This window comes from Hydra vulgaris, chromosome 10, assembly GCF_038396675.1.
Source record: "Hydra vulgaris chromosome 10, alternate assembly HydraT2T_AEP".
NCBI classification, from domain to species: Eukaryota; Metazoa; Cnidaria; class Hydrozoa; order Anthoathecata; family Hydridae; genus Hydra; species Hydra vulgaris.
Genome location: NC_088929.1, coordinates 34,121,729 through 34,148,386, shown reverse-complemented (window position 1 = coordinate 34,148,386; position 26,658 = coordinate 34,121,729). Strand labels below are relative to the sequence as shown.

Genomic DNA, 26,658 nt, shown 5'->3' with positions numbered 1-26,658 from the left:
CTGTTTAGAAAAACAGAAAAATTTGTTTCAAAAAATGTCTAGCAGTGTTGATTGTGAAACTTGTGCAAGTTGTGAAACTACTGACAGATTGTCAAACAATCTGTCAGAAGCTGAATTTGTGAGTATCGCTCTCAATGAGTCTACTGACCTTGTCGGTAAAGCACAACTCTGTGTTTATGCACGTTTTATCACTACGAATTGTTGTTTATTTGAAGAACTGCTTGGAATTGAACCACTGGAAACAACTACAACTGGACAAGACATTTATGACAAATTGTTCAAAATATTAAAAAATAGGAAAGTGCCTCTTCAAAAAATATCTTCAGTTGTCACAGATGGCGCTTCTGCTATGATTGGAAGAATTCGAGGAGTTGTTACTTTGCTGAGAAATAGTGGTGAGTTTCCTAACAAATTTATGTCATATCACTGTGTGATACACCAGGAAGCGCTGTGCGCTAAAGTTGCGACAATTGATGATGTAATGACAGCTGTAGTAAAAACAATCAATCATATACGTTCCAATGCACTCAAACGGCGTCAATTTTGTGTGCTAATGGAACAAAATGAAGATGAACATGGTGATCTTCTTCATTCAGAGGTATATAGACAAAAAATAAATAATTTACCATTACAATTAAAAATAAATGTTTGTCTATTTTTTGCAGGTTAGGTGGCTATCAAGAGGAAATATTCTTAACAGATTTTGGGAGTGTTTGCTAAGTGTACTGCAGTTCATGGTAACTCAAAAATTTTCATTCATTACAATGTCTATTGAAGAGTTTAAGTGTAAACTGGCTTTCCTTTGCGACATCACAACATAATTCAATGTTCTGAATAAGAGATTACAAGGCCGCCATGTGCTGGTTTGTGATTTGATCAACCACATCACAGTGATGAAGACAAAACTTAATTTGTACAAAACTCAATTTGCATCTGGTAGTTGTACTCATTTTCCTACTTTAAATGAATGTCAACCATCAAGGGAAATGTTATCGTCATTTTCATTAATAGTGACTGCTCTGTATGATCAATTTGAAAACAGATTTAATGAATTTGAAGACTTAAAAAAGCATATGGTTTTTTTGTGAATATGAATGATATTAGTATTCTAAAGAACTTTGAAGAAGCTGATATTTTAAAAGCAGAGGATGAACTAATTAACTCAATGTGACGACAAGTTGAGAAGAAAGGCACCAAAAAAAGATGAAGATGGCACTTTTGGTGAAAATTTAATTATTTTCTGGCATGCTGTCATGAAGGAACGTTTTCCAGTTCTTAAAAAACATGCAAATAGACTTATCTGTATGTATGGCACTAGTTACCAATGCGAACAAACATTCTCAGCCATGAAAATAATAAAAAATGTTTACAGAACAAGACTGACTTACACACATTTGAATGACCTTGTGCTAGCTGCAACAACAAAATACTAATCAAATTTTTAATTGTGTTTTATGTGTTTTTTTTCTTAAGTATGTAATTTGTATTAATACAATTACTAGTTCAATAATCTAATTCTATACTATATTCTGTTATATAGATAATATAACCTATTTTATATATAATTTATTTATTGCTGTGGGCCGCAACTAAAACAAGAATTTTGCAAGTGGGCCCCTTTGGAAATATGGTGCCGACCACTGTTCTAAATGAACAATTTTTATAGACTTTCTCAAACAAATATTTTTTGTCTATTTCCACCTCTGGGCCGACTGTGCACAGGGTAACATTTAAGCCTGCGTAAAAGATGAAGAAGGGGTTTGAGGCTGGTTAGCAAAATTATGTTGCTTACCCTAAATACTTTTACCTAGGAGGTCTTCTACAAGACAGTAGCAGGATACAGTTAACATCTGGCCAAAATGAGTATTTTTATCGAGACACCATCTCAAGCCTTTACTCAACTAAGCCTCAAGTCAGGGGATTTTTAAATCAGAGTTTGTTTCTCCTAGCCTTTGCCTAAAAAAACACACCTACAAGGCAGTAGGGCATTGGGTAGGTAGTACTGGGTTACATGATACCAGTAGCAGGGTGATTGTGATATAATTGTCATATAACTTTCTTTTTTATGAATTTCATAACCATTGGGCCCTTTTTTTAGGTTATTGCACTTTTAAAAAAATATAAAATAACTCAGTGTTTTATTTTCAACTGTTGCTATTGAAATGTAGCTTCTGTTGTTAATTTTTCCAATATTTGCGTGTAATTTTTTCACTGTTTTTTTCTTTTGTCTTTTTCAAAACTAATTTTAAGTTAAATAGGAAAAAATAAAACATTTGTTTAATACACTGCAACATGTTGTAAACGATATACAAACACAATTAAAAATATATTAATGCAGCCCCTGAAAAAATACTTTCATTATTTTGTGTTAGTATTGCAATGTGTTCATGTTATCTATTTCATAAATTTAGGAAAAAATTGGTTCCCATATTTCAATTGTTGCTGCAAGATCGCCTGTCCTTCGTGAACAACTTAGACATCTACTTAACAAAGAAGTACATTTTCATTTAATTAGAAAATTTAAATCTTTTATTTTTGTTATTTAATTTATTTTGTTTACATTTTTTTAAATGTTTTGACAAACCACTTATCCGCAATGCTACCATTACAGTTCTTTCACCAAATTATTCATATATGTAAACAAAGACTCACTTTCTTAGCAATCAGGTTGCTAGTTAATGTAATTGATTAGATGGTTTCACATTATATTCCAAATGATTTCAAAATATGCAAAAACTATTTAAAAAACTATTTATTGTGTTTTATATTTGCTTTTTTTTTTTTATTTGAATTCTAAAATAATACAAATTTGCCAAAAACGAATTTTGCCTAAATACTCCGAATTCTGATTGGGTTTATATTACTGCAAATATTGGTGTTTTAAGTATTACAATAATATTCCATAAGAAAGTGAAATAATTTTTTTAGGTTTGTAACCCGCCAGATTTTCTTCATACTTTGAAATCTATTTGACTTAGACTACCTTGTAAATTGGTTTTCAAGATATCATTACTTCAGCTAATTTTGTGGGTTTTTTGTATAGTGGCCATTTTGATATCGTTTAACTATATATGTGATCAGATGAAAATTAGCACCAGTATAGTTTTGAAGACAAGGAATAAGAATATGGTATTTGTTTTCTATTAAAAAAAAATAATTTAAACTAAATCCAAATGGTGAACTATCTTTCATGGAAAATGGAGTAGAGACATAATACAGGCCTGGTAACGATGGTAACAAATTATTTTAATATCACTTTTTAAAAAGTGTTTTATTGCAAAACTGAGGTTTTTTGAAACTTTTTGTAAATAAAGTAAAGAAGAATTATTTGCAAAAATTAATATTGTTGGTATGTGTTCATGCACCTTGAAATCAAATATTCCCTTTTAGAAAAAACTAACATTGTTATAGTTAATTTAGATATCATCGATAAGGTGTAAAGTTTTTAATGTAATGATCAGTTCAGTCAACAATTGCAAGTATAAAGAATTTTGTAAGTTTATCCAAAAATAAGCATGTTTTTAAGCAATTGTTTTTTTACATTTTAAAGGAATTATTTGTTAAATTCAATCTTGAACTCCAAGCCAAAATAGGATTTTCCGAATTTAAAGTAGCCTCCTCAACTGTAGTGGCCTTCATGGCCTTGGGGAGGTAAATTATAATAAAATTGAAAAAAAAAGTTCCCACCAATTTGTTCCACAGGATGCAACAAACATAAATATAAAAAGAGTCTCTGAGCAGAAGAAATTTAATCTAACATTCAATCTTACTGGCTCAATACATTATCTTTAAGAAATCACAGCAGGAAAATATTATATTTGCAAATATAATATAGTTAACTGGGTTGGTTTAGTATTATAAATTGATGAAGAGAATGAAGGTGCTTTTTATAAATTTTTATAAATCCTCATTTATTTAACACCTAGTTAGATTGGCCAACCAATGATGGTTGGCCAATCTGATAAAAAATAGATAAAATAGAAAAAAATCGATAAAAAAACAAATAGATTAGATTTTTGGTAAATCATAAAGTGCATGCACTTTATGATTTACCAAAAATCTAATCTTTAAATTAACTCAATCATATTAGCACACAAATTTTTTTTTATAAGCAATTTAATTTATAATTAAATTGCTTATAAAAAATTGCTTTTTGTTTATAATTAAAATTTTCGAATAAGAAATTTCTAACATGCAAATGTATTATTTCGTTATAATTTGTTTGATAATTGAAATCCACACCAAAACATGGTTACTAGGCCTCCATTCTGTTTTTATTACAGTTTCCAAGATTAACTATTGGTGAAGTGCAGTCCCCATGAAAAAATAAATATCATGTTCTGGTTTCTTGTCTTCAAAACAAGATAAACTTCGATAATTTTTAGCTTGATCTTATGTATAGTTTAAAATTAACATGTAAAACAAAAATAATAGTAAAGTCAAAATGATCACAAAAAACAAAAAAACTCCTAAAAATTGTTGGTTTTAATATCAGTGCTGAAATATTGCAAGATAATTGTGATTTAGATGACCAATTTTAAAAATTATAAAGAAAATCTGGCAACAAAGCCCTGCATTAGTTCAGCAGCCCCTATAGACAGCTATTCCTTTATAACATCAGTGACAATCAAATGTGTGTTTATCGATTTACGATGTAAGTTATTAAAGGTTATTTTAATATGAAACTATTAGTTATGTTTTGCATAGACCTATTATGCAATATTATATGAACAGCTCTCAACGTTGTCATTGTCGATCTAAATGTTGACTGTCAGGTTGGCAGTTAGATCTGCATTGTCGAATGCTGACCTAACTGCTGACCATGTCAAATGGTCAGCAGTTAGGTCCTTTTAGGACCATGTTAGGACCTAACATGCTGACCATTTTAGGTCATGTTAGGACCTAACATGCAGACCGTGTCTGAAATTGCCAATTTTGCTACTTCAATTAAATTTAAACGGGCAAAATTTTTAAAATTATATTATAGCAAATGTTTTATTTAAGTTCTTAATTAAATAATTATAATATAAACAAAAAAAAGAACTTTTTATTACTTTATTTAATTTTAAATAAAGTAATTAAAAGAAAAAATTAAACTATAAATAAAATAGTAAAAACTTAAAAGAAAAATTTAAACTATAAATAAAATAATAAAAACTAAAAATAATAATTTAAAGTTAGTTCTATATAAAATATAAAAAACAAACAAACAGTGAAATAATAAAAAAAAAAAGTGAAAAAACAATTGTTTCATGTAAATTCTATATAAAATTATTTAAAAACATTAATAAATTAATTAAAAAATATATTAACAAGTTAATTTAAAAACACAACAGCAAACTAAATGTTTTAGTTAAATTTTAGATAAAATATTTAAAATAAAAACAAAAAAACTGGCATTTTAATTAATTTCTAGATCAAATAATATATATCAAAGAAAAGATTAAAAGCGATTTTATTTTTAAATCCCTTTTTTTGCTGTTTAATTTTATATAAAAATATATAAAATTAAACAGCAAAATCAACATTTTAATTAAATTCTAAATATTAATCTTTTATTTAAAATGCAAACAAATCAGTTTAAAAAAATTCTTTCATTTATCAAATTTTTTAGCAAACATAGACGAAAGAAAATTTGAAGAAGTTGGGGTTTGTTTTTTCTGTTCATTTTATGCTAAAATTGTGCATGTTTGTCAATTTATCAAACCTTGTTTCAAAACTTTTAACCCACCTGATGCCAACCTAAAATGGTTTTAGGTTGGCATTTATTTGCTGATCTTATTTTAAGGCTGTATGTATATTTTATACTGAAAAATCACATATATTACTACTACTAGTAAAACATTTACTACTACTACTACTACTAGTACTACTTATACTACTACTACTACTACTACTAATGCTACTACTATTACTGCTACTTTTACTACTTCTACTGCTACTACTACTACATGTTACTGATGCTACTAAAATATCCACAGGTTTGTATAGGATAAGGTTTGTTTAATTTAATATATGCTATAAAACTCTGTTATGTTATAGAATAGTTCAATAAAGGAGTCTGTAGAACGACCCTCAGATGATTCTACATCAAGTATAAGACAACTCAATCGATCTTCTAATTTCAAGGAAAAGATTTGTATTGATGTTGGCGATGTCAATAAATTAGCATTTAAAGTTGTCCTATGGTTTATGTATACTGATCAAATATATCCTTACATTAAAGGTTTATATTAGTTTTTTTATTTATAGAAATTTAATGAATATACAAAAATAATTCGATTTTTGATTCTACTGATAAAGGGAAAAATGATGCAACTAATGAATGATCAAATAGGATCAAAGCACTTATGAATACCGCTTATGCACTGTATACTGTACTATATATCAAAGCACTTATAAATACTGCTTATGCACTGTATACTGTACTATATATCAAAGCACTTATGAATATTGCTTAATGCTTGTTTTAAGTACTGTTTAAAACATTTTTAAGTTTTAAGTAAACATTACATATTTCTTTTTCATTTAAAACAGCTTCCAACACACCAATAAAGTTTCCAGGCCAAACATCTTAGAATTCAAAGTTATTATAGGTTGCAACGAAATAGTGGTCAACATGTCTGAGTTTGTAACTAAGTTTTTTTAACTTGAATAAGTTTGTGAGGTTATAAAAATGTCTTATGATTCTTGGCTGATTTTTTTAGATGAACATGGTGCAACAACTGATGTAATGAAGTTAATGATGGATGTTTATAACTTTGCTGTTAGAGTATGTTTTGGATGTTTTATTTTTTTAAATTTTTTATATTGTATGTTTTTATTTAGTAGACAAAAATATTATTTAGTACCATCATTTTTTTTCCTGTAATTTTTTACCTGTTAGTTTAATTTGATGCGTCTACGACTTTTGTGTGAACAGTACATAGAAGCGTCTATATCTACAAAAAATGTATTGGCAGCTTTAGAGTGTTCACAAGCACTTCATTTGGAATTTATAAAGGTATTTTAAGAAAAATTTATGTTCTATATTATATAATGATAATAAAAAACTTAACTTGTTTTTTAATGATTTTGAAAGTTTTTTCAACAACTATCTGATTCAAACATTACAACATCTTTAAGGTATCTCTTTCTCATCCTTTTACTTTTAAAATTTTTACAGTAATGTGAAAGATATTTTGACTCAATGTAAACTAGTACAAAAGTTTGTAAATTCCTAAAACTTTCAGTTTGTTGAAACAATGATAGTTAAAACAAATTGAGACTATTTTGTTCTAACTATTAACATAGGTTTTAAATTACAAAGTGCTCTTGGTAATTTAAAGTCTATGTTAAGGTCAGTTAATATATATATATTTTTTTATAATGTAATAGAAAATATTACATGGCCTCAAAATATGAAAAGTTTTTGTATGGTTAATGAAAGTGATATTTTTGTTCAGTAAATAGTTTTAGATCTGCTTTTTTATTGAGATCATGTTTATATATTTTATATTCTAGTTTTCATTTAGTTCAATTTTTGATAGTCATACAAAAGTTTTATCTTGTTTAATTTTAATGTAATATGGACATACAAAAAATGAAAAAACCTAGTTAAGTGTATGAACCTTATACTATACACAAACATGGTCTGCGCTGGGAGGTGCTTTTTTTTCTTGTTCTTATTCTTCACTACTTGCCATATTCTCATATTCTTCTGGATATGCTCTTCATTTAACTATTTTTTTTAATTCATAATTATATGAGATTAGTATCATTAATACATATAACATACGGTTACAAACGTTATTGCTGTTTCCGCGGGAAAATATGTTTGTTTTTGGAACATGTCTGAGCTAGCTTTTAGAACCAGAAGATGATATAAATCCTATGTATAGATGCTAAATCCATAATAGATAATTTGAAGTATAGCTGGGTTGGCTGGATATGGTTCAGGGATGAAATTTTTATGCTGGTTTCTAGTAATATGACTAAAATATATAGATACGGTTGCATACATAATTGTTGTTTCCATGGGAGAATATTTCTGGTCTGAAACATGTCTGAGCTAGCTTTTAGAACCAGAAGATAAATCCTATGTTTTTTCTGTTTGAAAGTTCTGCTTGAACTCTCATTTCTGGTAATTTGATGTCTTTGACCATATTTTTTGAAAATTGTCTGAAATTGTGAGCAATATTTTTATCCACAAATATTTCAACAATTCAAGACTATTAGCAATTGAATTTTGTACTTTTTCTTCTTTTTCGTAATGATTTACTATTTCACTTTTTTTAATATTATGGTTTTTTACAAACAAGACAAATATCTTGAAAAATATCTCGTTCTGCTGTATTTAACCTCATTTTTGATAAATTTGTTTTAAATAATAAAATCAATATTTTATAAATTTTTTATATATATACATCAAACCACATAATTGTTTAATTAGCAAGAAAAATTAAATTTTGTCCAATAACTTATGCATCATGCATTATAAGCATAATTCGTTATCTGTTTTTATTTTAATTTGCTAATTGCTATTCTACTCTTTAGTCTTTACAAAGGTTCTTAAAAGTTGATTTAAACATTTTTTTAAAGGAAATCTTGAATTCCATTCAAATTTTTGACCTGATTTGCGTGTGCAAATTAAAAACTTGTTTAAACTGTTGTTTGAGTAGATAATGCTTTGTATTAACTTTGTGTTGTGTTTTATGTGATACGTAGATGAAAAAATAGAAAATATTTCTTAAACAAGTTCCTTATAAAAAAACAACTTGTAAACTCTTTATAAAAATAGAACAAAAATGTTTTAATTCCATTATAGTTTTAATTTAATTTTTATTCGTTTTGAAAATTTAAAATTTTTGTTTTTATTCAGTTTTCTTCAAATAAAAAGGTAATGAAGAACAAAAATAAAGCAAAATAATATGTACAAAAATAAAGCAAAACAAATATGTACCAAACAAACATTATGTGCCAAAATAGAACCAACTGCTGATATTCTTTAAATAAAATAAAAATTTTGTTTTCAATTTTGTTCTTGTTCTCAAAAATATCACTTGTTTTGGCATGATTAAAATCACAGATTAGCTACTTTAGCTGCCCAAGTTTCATTTTTTGTAAATTAGCTTTAAACCAGAGCATCTAGTTATATACTTCTAAAATGTCTAGATGAAAAGTCTTCTTGTATTTGATAATCATTGTATACCATAATGTCATTATCTTTTTTATTCAAGTCATAAAAAATATTGTAATAAATTTGTCAGAAGCTCTTGCTCTATTCTCTACTGTTTTAGTTATATATTTACTCATTATATTTTTTATTTATAAAGCTGAATTTTTAAAAATATATATTTCTTCTAATAAAATTTTTTCACAGAATCAATTGTTGAATGAACATAACAATTTTTATTTCAACAGTTTTTATTAAGATCTTTAACTAACTATTGAACAGGAGTTTTGTATGCGATTTATTATAAGAGAAGTTCATTATAATCAAATTATCCACGGAACTGATTTTGAAGATCTTGACAAAAAGTTGATGATTGAAATTATCAGAAGGAAGCAACTTCAACAGGTAATCAAATTTTTTTTTTTTTTTTAATTTTGCTTTATCATTTTATAATTAAAATTTTTTATTATTTTTATGTCATTCTTATATGTTTAGCACAATTCAATTCCCGATACTCCCGGTCAAACGGTTTTACATGGTAATCCTTTTTTTTAATTCTTAATATCAATCATTCTATTTTTTTTCTATTACTTATTGAATAATATTAATAGTTTTTAAAACCTTTTTATTAAAAACTGAATATTTTTTTCTAAAATACTAATTTTTTAAATTTTCTAGTTTTATTGTATAATTATTTAATAATAATTTAAGTAATAGATTTAATCATTTTTTACATAATTAAATTCCATATAGCAAGTAAATATAAATCAAGACTTCTCTAAAATTATTCTTTACATTTACTCAAATTTATTATTGAACAAATTATTTTAATAACTCCAAACATTTTTAGTTCACTTTTTTTTTTGAAGGATAATATTTGTAAAAAAAACAAACACAGTTTAACATCTTTATAATTTAGCCCCTACTTTAAAAGATGATTTAAAAGCTCTTTTAACAAATGAATTTGGAGAATACTTCAGTGACTTTGTTTTATGTTTGAAGGGAAAAGAGATCAAAGTGCATAAGGTATTATTTTATAATTAAATAGTAATTTTATAATAGTTATTACTAGCATCATAAGCTGCATCACAACAACTGTTTGAATTGTTCAGCATGCATCAGCAGTAGTTCTGTGACAGTTTGACTTGTTGTTTAAATTAGGAGTAGTTTTAAATGAATTAACATTTTTGTGATTTGCTGTCTGATCATGTAGATTGTTCTATTTGAAAACAATGTAGTTAGTGAAGAACTGATGCAATTATTTCATTTCTAAGTTATGGACAAGTTTGAACATCACAAGTTGGGATAATTATTTATGGTTTACACCATTGTATGTTGTCATGACATGTATATTATCGCTTTTTATTATTGAATCATGTTTCCATATTCATGTGTAATCTATAAAAAACTGATGTTAAAACATTTGCACCTTTTTTTATAATATATATCTTTAGTTATATTGTATCCATTTTACCCATTGTTGAATTGATTGAAAAGGATTACTGTCTTGATTGCATACTTGCAATGCAAATTAAAGGTCTGGGCATACATACCTAGTTAAATTTACATCTAGTGGTTATCCTGGATCGCATTCAGTTATTTTGTTGGCTCTTATATTGGCTTATATTGGCATACATTAGCTTATATTGACTTTAGTTGCTTCTGCTAAAAATTTAATATCATTATGAATCAACTTAATATCATTATGATCAATAACAGCAATGTAAGATTTTAATGTAAAAGCTTAAAAAGTTTTACTTACAACATTTTTTAAGGTTTTATATTTTAACCTCTAAAAGAATGATGTCGAAATAATTGCCGACCTCATTTTTTCTAATTCCGAGGGTTGATATATATATATATATATATATATATATATATATATATATATATATATATATATATATATATATATATATAGTTTTTCCTGTTTTTATAGCATATGGCATTTTTAGAAGAAAAAAAAAAAGCAAAGAATAATAAAAGAAAAGATTGCTGCCCTAAACCAACCTTTCATTCAATTTAATAAAAAAAGTCAGCTTTTTTTTAAATATGTTATGATCTAGTTATATATTAGCAATATTTTGCTGACCTGTTTTGATCAGCAGATTTTTCAAGGTTTGAAGGCCAAGGGCAAGTGTTTCGATGCCAAAAATCTAAATTTTGGCATTAGGTCACAGTAAATTATCAGCAGACAGCAAATGCTGTAACAATAAAACCATATGTTACAAAATTAGACAAAAGTTATGCACAGAAATTGTCGAAATCAATAAAAATATATATTTGGAAATAGATATATATGAAAGCCAAAAAAAAAAATGTATAAAAAAAAAAAAAAAAGAATTAAATGATATTAGTTGTTAGCATTAACTAAGTCGAAAGTTTTAACTATAGCCGATAAGTATTTTTTAAAGAAACATCTAAGTTTAAAGATAACTAAAACTACACCTGATTAACAAATTACAAATTTTTTATTAAATCAAAAACAACGCAGCAACAAGTTGTATTTTTTAAATAAACTCTTTTTTTAATTATACTTTTAACTTTTAAAAAATTCTTTCTACTTTTATTATTATATTATATTTCATTTTGAATTTCTTTTTCTTTACTTTACCATTTTTTTTTTTACTTTTACTTTTCTCTCTACAAAAATTGTAAATTTTTTTTTCTTTAATTTTAATTTTTTATTTTTCTTTTTATTTTTTTCCCTTTCAATTTTTTTGTCATAAAAGTGTATGTGGAAATCACTGGATTGTATCAAAAGTTCTTTAGTTACATCTATGTGGATCAAACTCAGAGAAAAACATTATTTTTTATCTAAAATCAATAAAATTAACACCTTTTTTTTGAAAAGTCAATCTGAAACCCTTGCGTTTATCTTTAAAAGTGAATTTTTTCATATAAATGTGTGTGTAAGTTGCCTAGAACTATAAGTTACCTTGCGTTTATCTTTAAAAGTGAATTTTTTCATATAAATGTGTGTGTAAGTTGCCTAGAACTATATAAAAAGTTTTTTTAGTTTAAATCAAATCCCAGTATTTTATCAACAAGGACTTTGGATTTTGGTGAAGATATCTTTAATTTTATGTAGTCAATATCTTTTGAATATGTAGGTTGTTTAAACAAATTTTTACTTAGACAAGGTTTTATTTTACTGAAATATTATTAAACAATTTTTTTTTTTTTTTTGTAGGTTGTGTTAGCAGCACGTAGTAGGTAGGTTTTAGATAATTTAGGTTTGACTTCCTTCATTAAATTAAGTAATACATGTAATATTATCAGCAAATCCAATTAAACAATTCTGTTATATATTTAAAATTTGTTTTATAAAGTGTTTGTTATCTTTATACTAACAACTTGTGACTAAGTTTTTAACTAAGTTAGTAAATACTAGTTAAAAACTTACTTATTTAACAAGTTTGTTACAATAGTGGTACAATTGTAGAACCCTTTCTTTGTAAGTAGTAAGTGAAGCATTTTAAACGTACCACATGTCTGGTAGTACCACATTTAGTTTGTTTCTCTTTGCAGTGAGCTTGTTTGTCAAAGTTCATGTTTCAGAGTTATATGAATGTGAGATTATGACAACATTAAAATAAGCTCTCTAATAAAACGCAGTTAAATCACTTTGTTACTCTTTTTTTACGGACAATCAGCTAAAAAATCAGCTTTTATTTCCATTAGAATGTCAATGCTTAGTTTTTTTTTAACTTTTGCATAATTATCAATTATGGTTAAGAAAAGCGTTTTTTACTTTATTATTTTTCATTCCATTAATAATTATACTTGAGTTTGACATGATTTTAAATATATGAATTTAATTATTAATTTAAAATGAGCTGCTACTTTGTTTTTGAAATTTAGCTATTTTGAAGCGATGTTTCGTTCATTTAACCCTGTGGAATGTAAAGCTACTGTAAGTTTTAGTTTTTTCGTTTGGGTAGTTTTAAAAAAACAAACAGGAATTTTGCTGTTGTTGTTGATGCTATTTCATTTATGTAATATGAATTTTATTTTAAATTTTATTATGGGTTTGAATTTGATTTTGAATATTCATAAATATTTGAAAATTAATTTTACTTAATGCACAATTGTTCAATTATATTGTAATTATGACTATAAATAATAGTTGATTAAAATAGTAATAACGTTTATTTAAAATTATTAATTTAATTATATTAAATAATAAATTATGTAATAATTTAAGATTTTTTTTTATTTAAGTTAATTTTTATTTTTTTCAAGGTTAAAATTGGAGATATGGTGCCATCTCCACAATCTATTGAAACATTACTAAGATACATTTATTATGGAGACATTAAAATGCCTCCTGAAGATTCACTATACTTGTTTTCAGCGCCATTTTATTTTGGTTTTACAAACTCTCAACTGCAGGTATTATTTTGTTTATTACCGCAACAAGTAAAATAATATATAAAAATATATATAGGAAAGATAGTTGAAACAAATAGCTAAGATAATGCCTAACATAAATTTATCCGTTATGATAATTTTATTGTTTTACTAGGCTTACTGCAAGCATAATTTAGAGATGAATGTTACACATCAAAATGTCATACATGTGAGTTTTAATTTTTTTTTTTAATTTTTTTATAACCAAAATTTAATAACAGTTTTTTCTTTGAAAAAAGCGATGTTACTTGTTTTGCAGTCAGTATAAATATCTACAGGAGCATTATAAGATCTTGTTCTACAACCTTATATGATCTTTTGCATAAAAGCATAAGGACGACGTTTTTTAATTACAACTATTGTTTATATATAAATATATATAATATATATATATATAATATATATAATATATATATAATATATAGATAATATATATATAATATATATTATATATATATATATATATATATATATATATATATATATATATATATATATATATATATATATATATATATATATATATATATATATATATATATATATATATATATATATATATATGCACACATATATTTGTATATTTATTCTATTACATTTTAAATTTAGCACTATATTATTACATTAAATTTACATTTAAAAATAATTCTTGGTTCAACATTGTTTATTCATTATAGCGTTAATGTTAGCGATATTTTTTCTGGCAAAATTAAGCTTATTAAGAACTTTGAAATAACTTTGAAATGACTAATAGTGAAACCAAAAATGTATGAATAGATGACGTTTAACTTATTGTTATAGATCATAGACGACGCCAATTACTTATACCCCCGTATGCGCGTTATAATTAGTTGCTTCCTTTGAAATAATTTTACAAAATAAACCGACATTTATCCGACATTTTTGCTTTGTTAACTTCTTTCAGTAACTGTTTTATAAACAACCGCAAAATACTAACTTTTGAGAAATATAATTGCATTATTAGACAAAAAAATGCTTTATACAATTATCTTTTATTTGATATGTAGGCTTTATTTAATAAAACTTATTTGTAAAAAAAACTTTGACATCAAAAATGTTTTTTAAAAATGCAATGTTAGGGTTGTCAAATGTCCGGCTTTTACGTTGGATATATACATATATAATATAAACATATATAATATAATGCATAGCCGAAGCTATAAAAATTTTTTTTTTTAATGTTTACCTCCGTAAAAGTCGGACATCTGGCAACACCATGCAATGTGTGATATACTAGAATGAATATTGTAGAATAAGAGAATTTTCTGCGTCATGTAGGTCATATCATAGATCATATACAGATCAAAGTAGATATTGTTTACAATCATTACTCCCTACAATTAGATTTTACAAATCTCTTAAGGATTTAAATTTGATGGCGTTCTTTTTTTTTTTTCTAGATGAATTTAATAAATATACAATATAGAAACTTATATAAAACTTGAAAGTTATACTAGAGTTATGCAGTGGTTATTGAATAAGTATAATATTTTGAAACGATATGTTTAACAAATTAAAATACTTAACATAATAATTTTTTTTTTAATTGGACGTGTGAGACAGCTACGTTCGGGCATTCCTATTTCTGTGCGTGATTTTTTATTTTTCTTTGTTTTATTAATTAAAGCTGGGGCTTAAAGCAATATTCTATTATAATTTTCTTAAAGAAAAATTTTAACAAAAATATTTTTATCATATTCTAGGCTACCTGAATAAACTAAATATATTTACATTTTATTTTTTTCCAAAGCGCAACAAGCTAGACTTAAGCTAGAAATGTTTGATGACTGCTTTTTCTCGTCGAAAATATATTAAATGTGAGATGTAGAAATACTTCCTAGCAATTTATTTTTATAAAAATATTAAAGTTTACTTATCTACTAACTAAAATTTGCGTTTATCTGTTCCGTGCGTGATTCCGCTTAAAACTTTATTCTTTGGTAACAATACTAATGTATACCATTTTTTGTTTACAAAATATTTATATAGATTAGAATGAAATGAGAGTAAAGGAGATTGCCAGTTTTATTTTTATGAAATTAATGGACAAAACATATACGATTTTCCGTACGTGATTCTTTGGAAATCCCCGTATACAAAAGTTTATAAAAGATAATATATAAGTTAATTTTACAAATAATCATACAATATATATAATGTATTCCCAGGTGGCCTAAAAAATTTTCCGCGAAACGGAACGGTAAAGAAAATTATCCAATGTTACAAAAAAAATTCAGATGCGCATTTTTTTATGTTCCGTGATCTTGAAATCATGGAACATAAAAATGTGTGGTTAAGGCGAATTAGTATAATTCAAATCGAAATTTTATAAAGATCTCATTTTTGACAATCTATAACTTTGGTTTTAAATGAAATGAAATAATTTCAAATTTATTTTTGTTTAATACAACTTTTTCTGCTTGTATTTAAAAAAAAAATTATTTCAGATTTTTTTTTCTTTTTTTGTTTATACAGAATTTACGACTTTATAAAGTATCTTTTTGAACTTTGTTAGGGTTTTGCTCAGTCGGTTTGCTTCAAGTTATTATAAATAAAATTTAAAAACGTTCTTAATTAGGTTATTGATCCAAAGAGCTAGAACTTTTACAAAGTGTTTTAAATCAATAAATTTCCTAAAACATGTTTTTTTCACTTATTAAATAAAAGTAAAAAAAAAAAATTATATGCTGGTATTAATAACTCTTTCTCTTCTCGAGGACTTTTCTATTGTCTAAATGTCTTTGCGACAAATTAAAATGACTCCAGCATCGAACTAAGTCCTCGCTTAAAATTAGCATTCAAGAACTTAAGATTTCACAGGTCTGGAAATTAAAGTTAAAGTTACGGGTTCCATGATATACCGCAATTATATTATATTAAATTATATAACTTAAAATCTTGATATATGTGTTACATTTTAAATGAATTTTAAAAGATTGCTTGTAGTCCACAGTAGATTTTTGGTATTTTTCCTATAAACTATCTAATCGTTTATTTTGCAGACTAGATATTTTACGGAAATATCTTGATTGTTTAAATTAATAACCGATTGACGGCAATTTCTTGAAAGCACTTTAATTACAAAGGTTTTCTTTTCCGTTCTGCGGAAATTTTCCTGTAAGTTAAAATCCGCCTTAATAGCGCAGTTATCTTTTTTTTTAGGCAATGCGTTAAATGTCTATCTATTTGTACGTCCAATAAATCATTATTTAAGTTCCCCTTTTTCATACCAGAAAAACCGCTGTAAATTATTTTAAAATGTGGGAAGAAAGTAAGAATTTTTTTGTATGAGTATAGTAAAGTATATCATAGTGTTAAAAGAGAGAAGGGCGTTGCAAGAAGTTCAACTTTTTTTTAAATTTATTTAAGATTTTTGAGGCATCACATGGGATTGGAGCAAAAGACATGAAACGTCATGCATTGAGTATTATTGTGCAGCAGTTTCCAAGCGTTGCTCGTCATCCTGATATTCGTCGTTTAAAACGAGAACTGTTACTTGAAATTATTGATGCTATAGCTGATAGTATGTTACCTGAATCAAACACGGAAGTTGTATCAGTGATGGCTTTTGACCCATACAAGTAGCAAGTAGTTTTTCTGGCTGTCAAGTCTCGCGAAAAAAATGTTCTATACGTCTGTAAATAATATTTAAAATGTGTAAATAAAAATTGTAGATAAAATTTTTAAAATTAGAAAACTAGTTTGGGGCATACATAACGCATCCGTACGCTGTAAAACCATTTAATTTAGACTCCTTGTGCGCGCTCGTACGTTGTGTAGGTACGCGTCTTTTACTACAATGTTGACCCCTGTCTCCCCCTCCTTCCATTATACAAGTTTTAAATATGATAGATTTAACACCTTATAAACATTAAAAACAGTAAACATCAATTTAGGTTTATTTTTTTACAAAAAAAATAAACCTAAATTGATATTTTTTTACTTAAAAAGAGTGGGCAGATAGCAGGCGGAAGAAAAAAATTATTTGATAAAAGTAAAAAAGAAATAAAGTTTTGAAAAAACTCATGAGAAAAATAGTCAAACCGCGCGCACTGGCTGAATTGAATGTTCCCCTCTTTAGCGCACTTGAACGCTTTTGGCTTATCCCATGCGTACTATATGGATGTCTCTTATGTAAATAATATTTACCTATTTTATATTTATATATATATGTATATTATTTATGACCACTACGATGGCCAGAAGTGTATTGTATGTATTATGAGATGAGACTGTTAAACTTTAAATCACTAGCAGCAAGTTGCAATTATTATTATGACTTCAAAGACTGTTTTTGAAGTTATTGAATTTAATCTACTTAACATCAGCATGAATTATAAAAAAGTTTTGTAAAGTGTCACATTTGCTCTCAGTCTTTGCGCTTAACTTAATAAAATACTTCAGCTGGTAATCGCAGCAATTTTTTAATATAAATATTAAAGGAGGCTTTAAACAAAAGTTCTTCAAATGCCTGATTTTTGCCTTTTTTGAAATTGCCTGCAAAGAAACATGATCATTTACACAAAATAAATTAACAAAAAGTTAGATAAAAACATGTGCTGCATCATTTGACTCAATTGCTTTGATTTTTAGACTGAATAATGTCAAAATAAAGGCTTTGTAGTAATCAGGAAAAATAAAGTTTTTCATTTATAACAAATTATTTATTAAAAACTATATTTTATGTTAAAATAGCTGCTCTGTAATGCAGGCTATCGCTAAATTTGTATTGTGGTAATTGACCAATTTGTTTCTTGTTAAAATGGTTTAGTTGGGTTAAGTTTTTTCAGCATAATTTTTTAAATTAGCAGTACTAATATTAAAAATAAATCGGTGAATGTTAATAGAGCGGAAATCCAACTATGTAAACTTTTTGGAAGATAAATAAAACATTATTTTCCCCGTAGTAAATTTTTGTTAATGGTTTAATAATTTTTTTTTTTTTTGAAGAATATGTTTTGCACTTTCAAAAAAAAAAAATATTGAACCGTTAACAAAAATTTACTACGGAAGAAAATGCAGTTTTTTTTTAGTTTCCCGAAAGTTTACATTATTGGACTTCCGCCCTTTTAACATTCACCGATTCAAATGTCATCTGTTGTTTGAAACCATGAATAGTACCTTTCTTTGAAAACTTTTTACATTTAGGCTTATAAGAATTACTAGCATATTCCTAAATAGCAGTCTTTATCGTTAGTTTTAACAAAAGTTTTTATCGTGAGTTTGCATTTAATTTTTTCATTGCACCTAATTTTTTTTTGTTTGTTCAAGAATTTCGTCGACTTTTTGACAGATCAGAACCTTATCTTAAATAATTTAAAATCTGATTTTTAAATACTAGCGCATTGGATTGGTACGACAAAAATTTTAAGTCTAACATCCTTTTGGTTTTGGATTTATCTTTTTTCAAATGCTATTTTTAGCCGTTGTTAATTTATTACTTATTAATTACTTGATATTTAATATTATTAATATATGAATATATTATTACAGTACAATCTCTCTAATTCGAATCTCCTTAATTCGAAAACCTCCATAATTCGATTAAATGCTGAGTCACCGCATTAAGTCAACTTTCTGTAATTCGAAAACCTCTCTAATTCAAACTTTTATTTTTTCCGGTAAAGCTCGAATTAGAGAGACTGTACTGTACTATTATTTATATACATTTTAAATAATATATAGCTCTTCCAATAGCAGTGATTCTATAATCTACCTAAAATTAGTAAAGTTTAATACAATCTATTTAAAATGCTGTATACAATGCAAACTGACCTTAATTATTAAAACTTACGCGTTATCCAGTCGGAATGTTGTTCTGTTGTTATAATAAGAATATTGATGTTTCAATATATTCTTTTGAAGAACACACATTTTTAGTTTTATTCACATTCGGAGGCAAATTATCAGAGTTAAACTGTAGAGTCTATCTTCCAATTTACGCTTGACTTTTTTTTTTTTTAAAGTTAACACAAGCGATTTGAAGATTGTTTGAATTTGATTCTGCTAGTTAGGGGCAAATTTAGATAGAAGGTAATACATTTGTATGGCCGTGGCGCAGTGGTTAGAGCACTTGCTTTATTAGGAGGAGATCGAGGTTCGAAACGAGCTTTGGACATATTTTCGCGTCACGGTAAGGAAGGAGGCGTGAACTTCCTGGTTAAATGCACTTTCGCGGTGCTCCGTGACAAGACTGATAGGTTCTTGTTGCACCTAAATAACAAAAAAAAAAAAAGAAATTTTCATTCACCTTAATCTTTTAGAATATTTGGCAAAAATGAATGTATTTTTTTTTCTTGAAAAACATGTAAAAATTACGAATTAAAACTTATGATAAAATAAGACCGTGTGGTGAAACATTGATTATCTAGAAAAATATGGTCAACAAGTCAAATAGAAGATAGCTGTGCTTAACTTCTCTAATTGCTAGAAGAAAAAAAACTTATTTTAACTTTATATAATCGCTGTTTGCTTTAGCTGATTTTACTTTTCAAATAAAAATGTGTTAATTTTTTGAAATGAGTTTGTATACGTAAAAATTTAGAATTTAAATTTATCAATTAGTAATAGAACTAATTAGAGTGCTAGCTATTGCTTGAGAATTAAAAAATGTTATGTCTACTCTGGTCATACAAGTAACGTTTGAGTAGCCGTAGCGCAGTGATTAGCGAGCTTGCCTCAGAAGCTAGAGAACTGTGCTTCAACGCCTCTGGGCAAGTTTTATAACATCGGTAAGGAAGGAGGCGTGAACTTTCATTCAAATACTCTTCCACGGTGTTCTGTGGTAAGATTTGGACATTTTAGGTCTTTTTGAAGCACCTTGATAATGAAACAATTTGTTTACTTTTTTTAGTTAGTTTTTTTATTAGGTTGTTGATATAAGTTTTGAAAACAAAGAATAGAGTTAAAAAGCGAGTAAATGGTTGACAGAAGACTTGAAAAGTTGAAGGTTTTATAAGTCAGAAAAATATGAAGATGGAAGAGAGATTCGAAGCATTGAAGTGTGTGGAAAAAAACTAAATAAATAAAAGTCTTAAGAGCATGAAAGGGCAGGTACAATAAAACTTTGCTAAAAAACGAGAGAGAGAGAGAGAGAGAGAGAGAGAGAGAGAGAGAGAGAAAGAAAGAGAGATGATAGTTCTCTGAGAAGTGACCATGATAGCATTTGTTGAAAAGAGAATAAGATGCAAACCTTATGACGATGGATGAGTAACTTTGGTGATTAGCAACAGATGCTAACTTTGCAAAACATTATATTTGTGGTTTCCATGTGAAGTCAGCAGTGAATAATAATTCAAGAAGACGAAAAGGTATTGTTATTTTTGCTATGAATAACTGATTTTTGTGGGAATTAAAGTTACTTTAAGAGCTACCACAGTGTTTGGAACCTTACTACCAGCCGTTCTCAGAACTATTAAACTGAACTTTAGAGCTATACCCTTATAAAGATATACCACAGGAAGAGTTTCATAGCCACTATCAAGAAGGCACAAGCAAATACCTATGAGTAAAGTCAAAAAAGATTCAGCATTCATCATCCTAGGCAGAAAACAATGTAAGGCAGGTTTATATATATGCGAGTTTTATAGATAAAGAAAGGGGGGGGGGGAAAGAGGCTAGTCAATCGAATTATTTTGTTTACGCTATTATTTTTGCTTAGGAGGCTTTCTATAAGAAAGTAGCTCAATGCAATTAAAATATGCTAAATATGAGTATTTTTATCAATACACCATCTCTCGTTGCTATAAAGCATCGTCACTTGTTGCTATAAAAATAAAATGCCTCAAAAACAAGACATAATTAAAATTATTTTAAGTTACTTAAATTTCTATTAGCCAGGTTGTCCATGTCTTTTTTGTTGATAGCTTTATTTTACAAATTACAGATTTTAATTAAGAATATATATATATATATATATATATATATATATATATATATATATATATATATATATATATATATATATATATATATATATATATACATTTATATATATATATATATATATATATATATATATATATATATATATATATATATATATATATATATATATATATATATATATATATATATATATGCAGTGGTGATTCTATAAAATGAGGGGCAGGAGCGAGTCCCCTCAAAAAAAAAAAAAGAAACTTAAAACTAAAACTCTCTTGGCTGAAATGCAAATTAGCCGACTATTTTCCTGAAAAAGTTGACTAAATGTTGAAAACAGCCTTCTTTTGGGGGATGTCACACCCCCTTCTTAAAACTGCTACTATATAGACGTGTTTATACAAATACTATATACATACATTACACTATAAAACCATACACATGCATTACAACTTTAAATAACTCATTTTATTTTCTCATGTATGCAAGCATACACAAGATGTATGCAAGTATACACAAGATGTATGCAAGCATACACAAGATGTATGCAAGCATACACAAGATGTATGCAAGCATACACAAGATGTATGCAAGCATACACAAGATGTATGCAAGCATACACAAGATGTATGCAAGCATACACAAGATGTATGCAAGCATACACAAGATGTATGCAAGCATACACAAGATGTATGCAAGCATACACAAGATGTTTGCAAGCATACACAAGATGTATGCAAGCATACACAAGATGTATGCAAGTATACACAAGATGTATGCAAGCATACACAAGAAAATAAAAGTGAGTTTAGCACTTAAGATATAAAAAATTTCTCTTTTAATATTAATAAAATATTTGATGTAGTTTAATATTAATTTTTAAAAACCTTTCAAAGGGTGTTTATGTATTGCTTTTAAGTTTATTCTGCGAAAATAGTATTTATTATACATACTCTATACAAAAAAGCGCTTTGATTTAATATTATTTATAATTGAGACATTTAAGAGTAAAGGTTCCTTTTTTCTGGGACTCAGGGTAAAGTTGCTACTCTAAAAGGCTGTTGTTGAAGTCTCTTTCTTTTGTTATCTTCATGTTGAAGTCTCTTTCAATTAAAATATGAAAATAATATAAAAAGGAAAGCCAGTCATAAAGATGATTTCTTTAACTTAATAAAAACTAGCAATTAATACAAGTATTTACAAGTGTTGATTTGTTAGGTTAAAGGACTAACCTTGTTTTACGCGTCGCGTTATCAACTACACGTTGGCGCGTTATCAGCAACACTTATTTTATAATATTCAAATACAAGCTGATTGTTTACTATTAACTTCTATTAATAATTGCACACTTTTAGATTTGCTTTAGTTCTGTAATTATACCAATTCAACTTTTTTGAAAGATTGATTTCCAAAGATATTTGTTGTTATTAATAATAACATTTGATATTATAATACATTATTCATATACTGCCATTGTACACTATTTACATCTGTTCAAATATATATACAATTATAAAAGAGAGAGAAGTTAAATTATTACAAAAAAAATAGTTTTACTAGAACCTAGTTTTTTAGCTCCAACTTTATTTTCTGATGATATTTTTAAATGCTCCCCAATAATCACTTAAATCGAACTTTCTAAACCCAGAAAGAAGCATTAAAGTTTATTATAGTTGTTAAAAAATCTGGTTAAGTGCCGTTGTTTCTTTTCATTCTTCAAGTACGACGTCTACACATCCGCAAGGGCGTATTTTCGTATCACCGTGAATTAAGTTGAGAAGGTTGGAGTATGGATGAGCTGACCAATCAAAACTATTTTTTAATTCTTCATTTTCAAATTGATTTGGTAAGGTGTTACTTCTGCTTCTTGGTTTCTCAGGTCTAGGGGAAAAATAGTTTGGTAAAAATGAAAGTTTTCTTTTACCTGGCAATACTCGTCTTTTAGCAGAAATTCCCCCAACAATTATGTGGTCACTTTTCTCGCTACAAAAGGATGGGGAAAAACTTGACTTTGTAGAAATGTTTTTTTGGTAATCCGATTCAATAGCACAAACATTAACCTGAAATCGACCGGTTTTATAAGATTTTTCTACAAAATTATTTAGAACTTCATTGCTTTTTTCCTCTTCAGTTAGTAAACTCATAACGCTTAAAATATTTTACAATCTTTATTCATTGGTAACTATAATACAAGATTTTGTGAAGGTGTGCTCATTTAATTCCGATTTTATACGCTGTTGAAATAGGATTAAAGTTTTTGAGATTAACTTCTAGTTAATCATCAAACGATTTTTTGTATTTATTATTAAAACTTTAATCGAAAAAACTTTTTACCGAAAAGAAAAGTAACAGTCCAAAAAAATTGATTATGTAAAAAAAAAATATTTATTTATTCTACTGGTGTTCAACAATTTATAATTAATGAAAACGTTCCGGTATTTTTTTATTTAAAAAAAAAATACTCGCTTTAAGTGAATTATCAAAAAAAGCTATCAAAGATTTCATGTAGTACCGTAGAGTTTTGGTGACATCACAAAATGATTTTGTCCGCATATTAATCCCATGATGACTTGCTTAATTAAGAAACTCTATTATTTCGGTAATATGTTTGTTCGCATATCATCAATCCCATAATGATTTGCTCTTCATAAAATAATTCTATTTTAGAACTGCAACGTAGGCTATTATAGAGGATGTCGCATTTTAATAGCAATTTTAATTCTGTAGTTAATATAGTTAAGCTGGAAGAAAAAACAACTAGACATGTTTGATTGCGTCACGCACTTTGTTTTATTAAGCTTTATAAATATATTTTTTATGTATTTAAATAATATAATTTATATCCGTAATAATTTTTTTAATTAAAAAAATTTTTTTTTGCTTGTTTGAAATTTTTATAGCGATTGTGATTTTATTTTAATTTAAATGCATTGGATTACTTAAGATATTTTATCTTAAAAATGGTTTCTGTAGGTTTATTTTAAATGCATTGGATTCAATGAAAGAATTTTTTGATGTTCGAGATAGGTAACTTCCAGACATGGAGCAAACTCCAAACATATATATGTTTATACTTATGTCAAATAATGAGGGTTTGCAAAAAATTGCGATGATTGGAGGCTGGGAACAAAAAAGCCCCAAAATTTTCGCCCCCCCTGCCCCAAACGTGAGAGCAACAAGTTAAATTTTAGATTTCATTTTAAAATATTTTAGCGTTCAAAAAATATTACTATATAAAGTTTAAACCCCCCTCAATTTGAGGGGGTTGCAAATTTTATATGGTAATAATTTTTAAACGCTAATAGATAATACTATGAAACTTAAAATTTATCGATTAATATAAGTCTAGTTAAGAATAGTACAAAAAATACTTCATCAACTTGTTTGGAGTTTGCTCCATGTCTGGAAGTTACCTCGATCTTCTAAGTAATCTCGAACACCAAAAAATTCTTTCTACGCCTCTGATTGGATTACTTTTTTTTTTTTTTAATTTTATTTTTAGGTGCCCCAAGAAGTCCAAACGGTCTTGTCACAGAGCACCGCGGAAGTGCATTTAACCGGGAAGTTCACGCCTCCTTCCTTACCGTGACGCGAAAATTTGTCCAGAGCTCGTTTCAAACCTGGATCTCCTGCTTATAAAGCAAGCGCTCTAACCACTGCGCCACGGCCGCACAAAATATTTAATACTTAAGATATTTTATTTTAAAAATGGCTTCTGTAGCTTATTTAGTTCTAAAGATATACGTGTTTTAATATTATCAATACATGGACTTTATATGAAATATTTTCTTAAAGTGTCTCGTTAAATTTTTGGCACCGAAAGTTAAAAAAAAAATACTTTTATATCTTTTTCCTTTTGTTGCGTTGACAAATTTATAATAAAATATTATTGAAATTAAATCGTAAATCGAAATTGTTTAAACAATTCATAAACTTTTTTTTTCTTTTAATTTGAGGAGGGGGAGGGGGGGGGTTCCATTAAATGTTCATTTATCAGTAGTAGATGTTAAAAATTTTTAGTACTTTAGGCGTAACAAAACTTTGAGGAAAAATATTAAGGTGGTTATATAGTAAAGAAAATATTTTTTGATTTCTAACTTTTTCGACATACCAAAATTAGTAGCAAGACTAAATAATGCTTAATTTAATTTAAAATGCTGAAATAAAGATTTATTTACCCTTTTTTATGCTGGTTCAGCATGAAATGGAGAAAAATCAATAAAAAGGAATACTACATTTTTTAAGCTTTTTTATGACATTTTAAGCTAAAACTTACCCCACTGATGGATTATAGTGTGATAAACAAAACCTTACTAGAAAAACTTAAAATAATAATTATTTTTAAAATTGCAACTCTGTTAATTTTAAAGAATATTTTTGATGCAAAATCCATTGGTAAAATATAAATATACTCAAGTGGAAACAAGTTTAAGGTTAGTTCTTGTAAGGTATTGCAGTTCTATCTATAAAGAAACAACCCTGAAAATTTGAAGTTAAATGCATATCTGGTTAAAAAGATATAAATGATTTGCTGTTCGCAGTCAGACAAAAAAATACAATTAAGAAATCAAGCTTCAAAGTTTAAAAACAATGTATTAATTAAAAATTTTTGTATCAATGTATTAAAAAAAAATATTTGTAGCTGCTAAAGCACGATTTAATTAATAAAAGTGCAGCTCATCTTTAGTAAAAGATGTACTGTTTGCAGCTGTAGAAAAAAAATGCTTGTCAATTCTATTCTTAAATGCGTTAACTGACGGAACCTTTTTGCATGCTGACGACAAGTTATTCCAATCATTGGCAATACGATTTGTAAAAAAATTGTGACGAGCATTATTATATGTGAATTCACGCATTAGGACGTTGGAAGATGATCTGCAAATTGGTGGATTATGCCAATTGATACTCTCAAAACCGTTTTCTAACTTAAACTGTTGGATTAAATTGCCACGTCTCCTGCGAGTTTCCAAAGTAATAAAATTGAGCCGACGACACCTTTCAGCGTAAGGTAATCCTTTTAAATCATGAGGTACTTTTGTTGCTTTGTGCTGAATTTTTTCGATTTTTTGGATGTCACCTTTTAAGTAAGGACACCATACCGGAATAGCAAATTCCAGGTGCGGCCTAACATACGTAGTGTATAATTATTCCAAAGCTTCATATCTTTTGATCTAAATGTTTTTTTTAAT

General features: G+C 27.0%; 1 protein-coding gene across 1 annotated transcript in view; it reads left to right on the top strand.

Annotated features, from left to right (window-relative positions):
* LOC100206079 (leucine-zipper-like transcriptional regulator 1) overlaps positions 1 to 17,277 on the top strand; it is a 42,388-nt gene extending 25,111 nt beyond the window's left edge. Inside the window, exons 11-22 of the mRNA XM_065807885.1 lie at positions 2,412 to 2,495; positions 6,043 to 6,226; positions 6,708 to 6,772; positions 6,887 to 7,003; positions 9,437 to 9,559; positions 9,650 to 9,692; positions 10,074 to 10,180; positions 12,348 to 12,370; positions 13,019 to 13,070; positions 13,400 to 13,549; positions 13,683 to 13,736; positions 16,958 to 17,277. Coding sequence (XP_065663957.1) covers positions 2,412 to 2,495; positions 6,043 to 6,226; positions 6,708 to 6,772; positions 6,887 to 7,003; positions 9,437 to 9,559; positions 9,650 to 9,692; positions 10,074 to 10,180; positions 12,348 to 12,370; positions 13,019 to 13,070; positions 13,400 to 13,549; positions 13,683 to 13,736; positions 16,958 to 17,173 — 1,218 coding nt within the window. The 3' untranslated portion in view covers positions 17,174 to 17,277. The remainder of the gene's footprint in view (positions 1 to 2,411; positions 2,496 to 6,042; positions 6,227 to 6,707; positions 6,773 to 6,886; positions 7,004 to 9,436; positions 9,560 to 9,649; positions 9,693 to 10,073; positions 10,181 to 12,347; positions 12,371 to 13,018; positions 13,071 to 13,399; positions 13,550 to 13,682; positions 13,737 to 16,957) is intronic.
* The last annotated feature ends 9,381 nt before the right edge of the window (positions 17,278 to 26,658 follow it).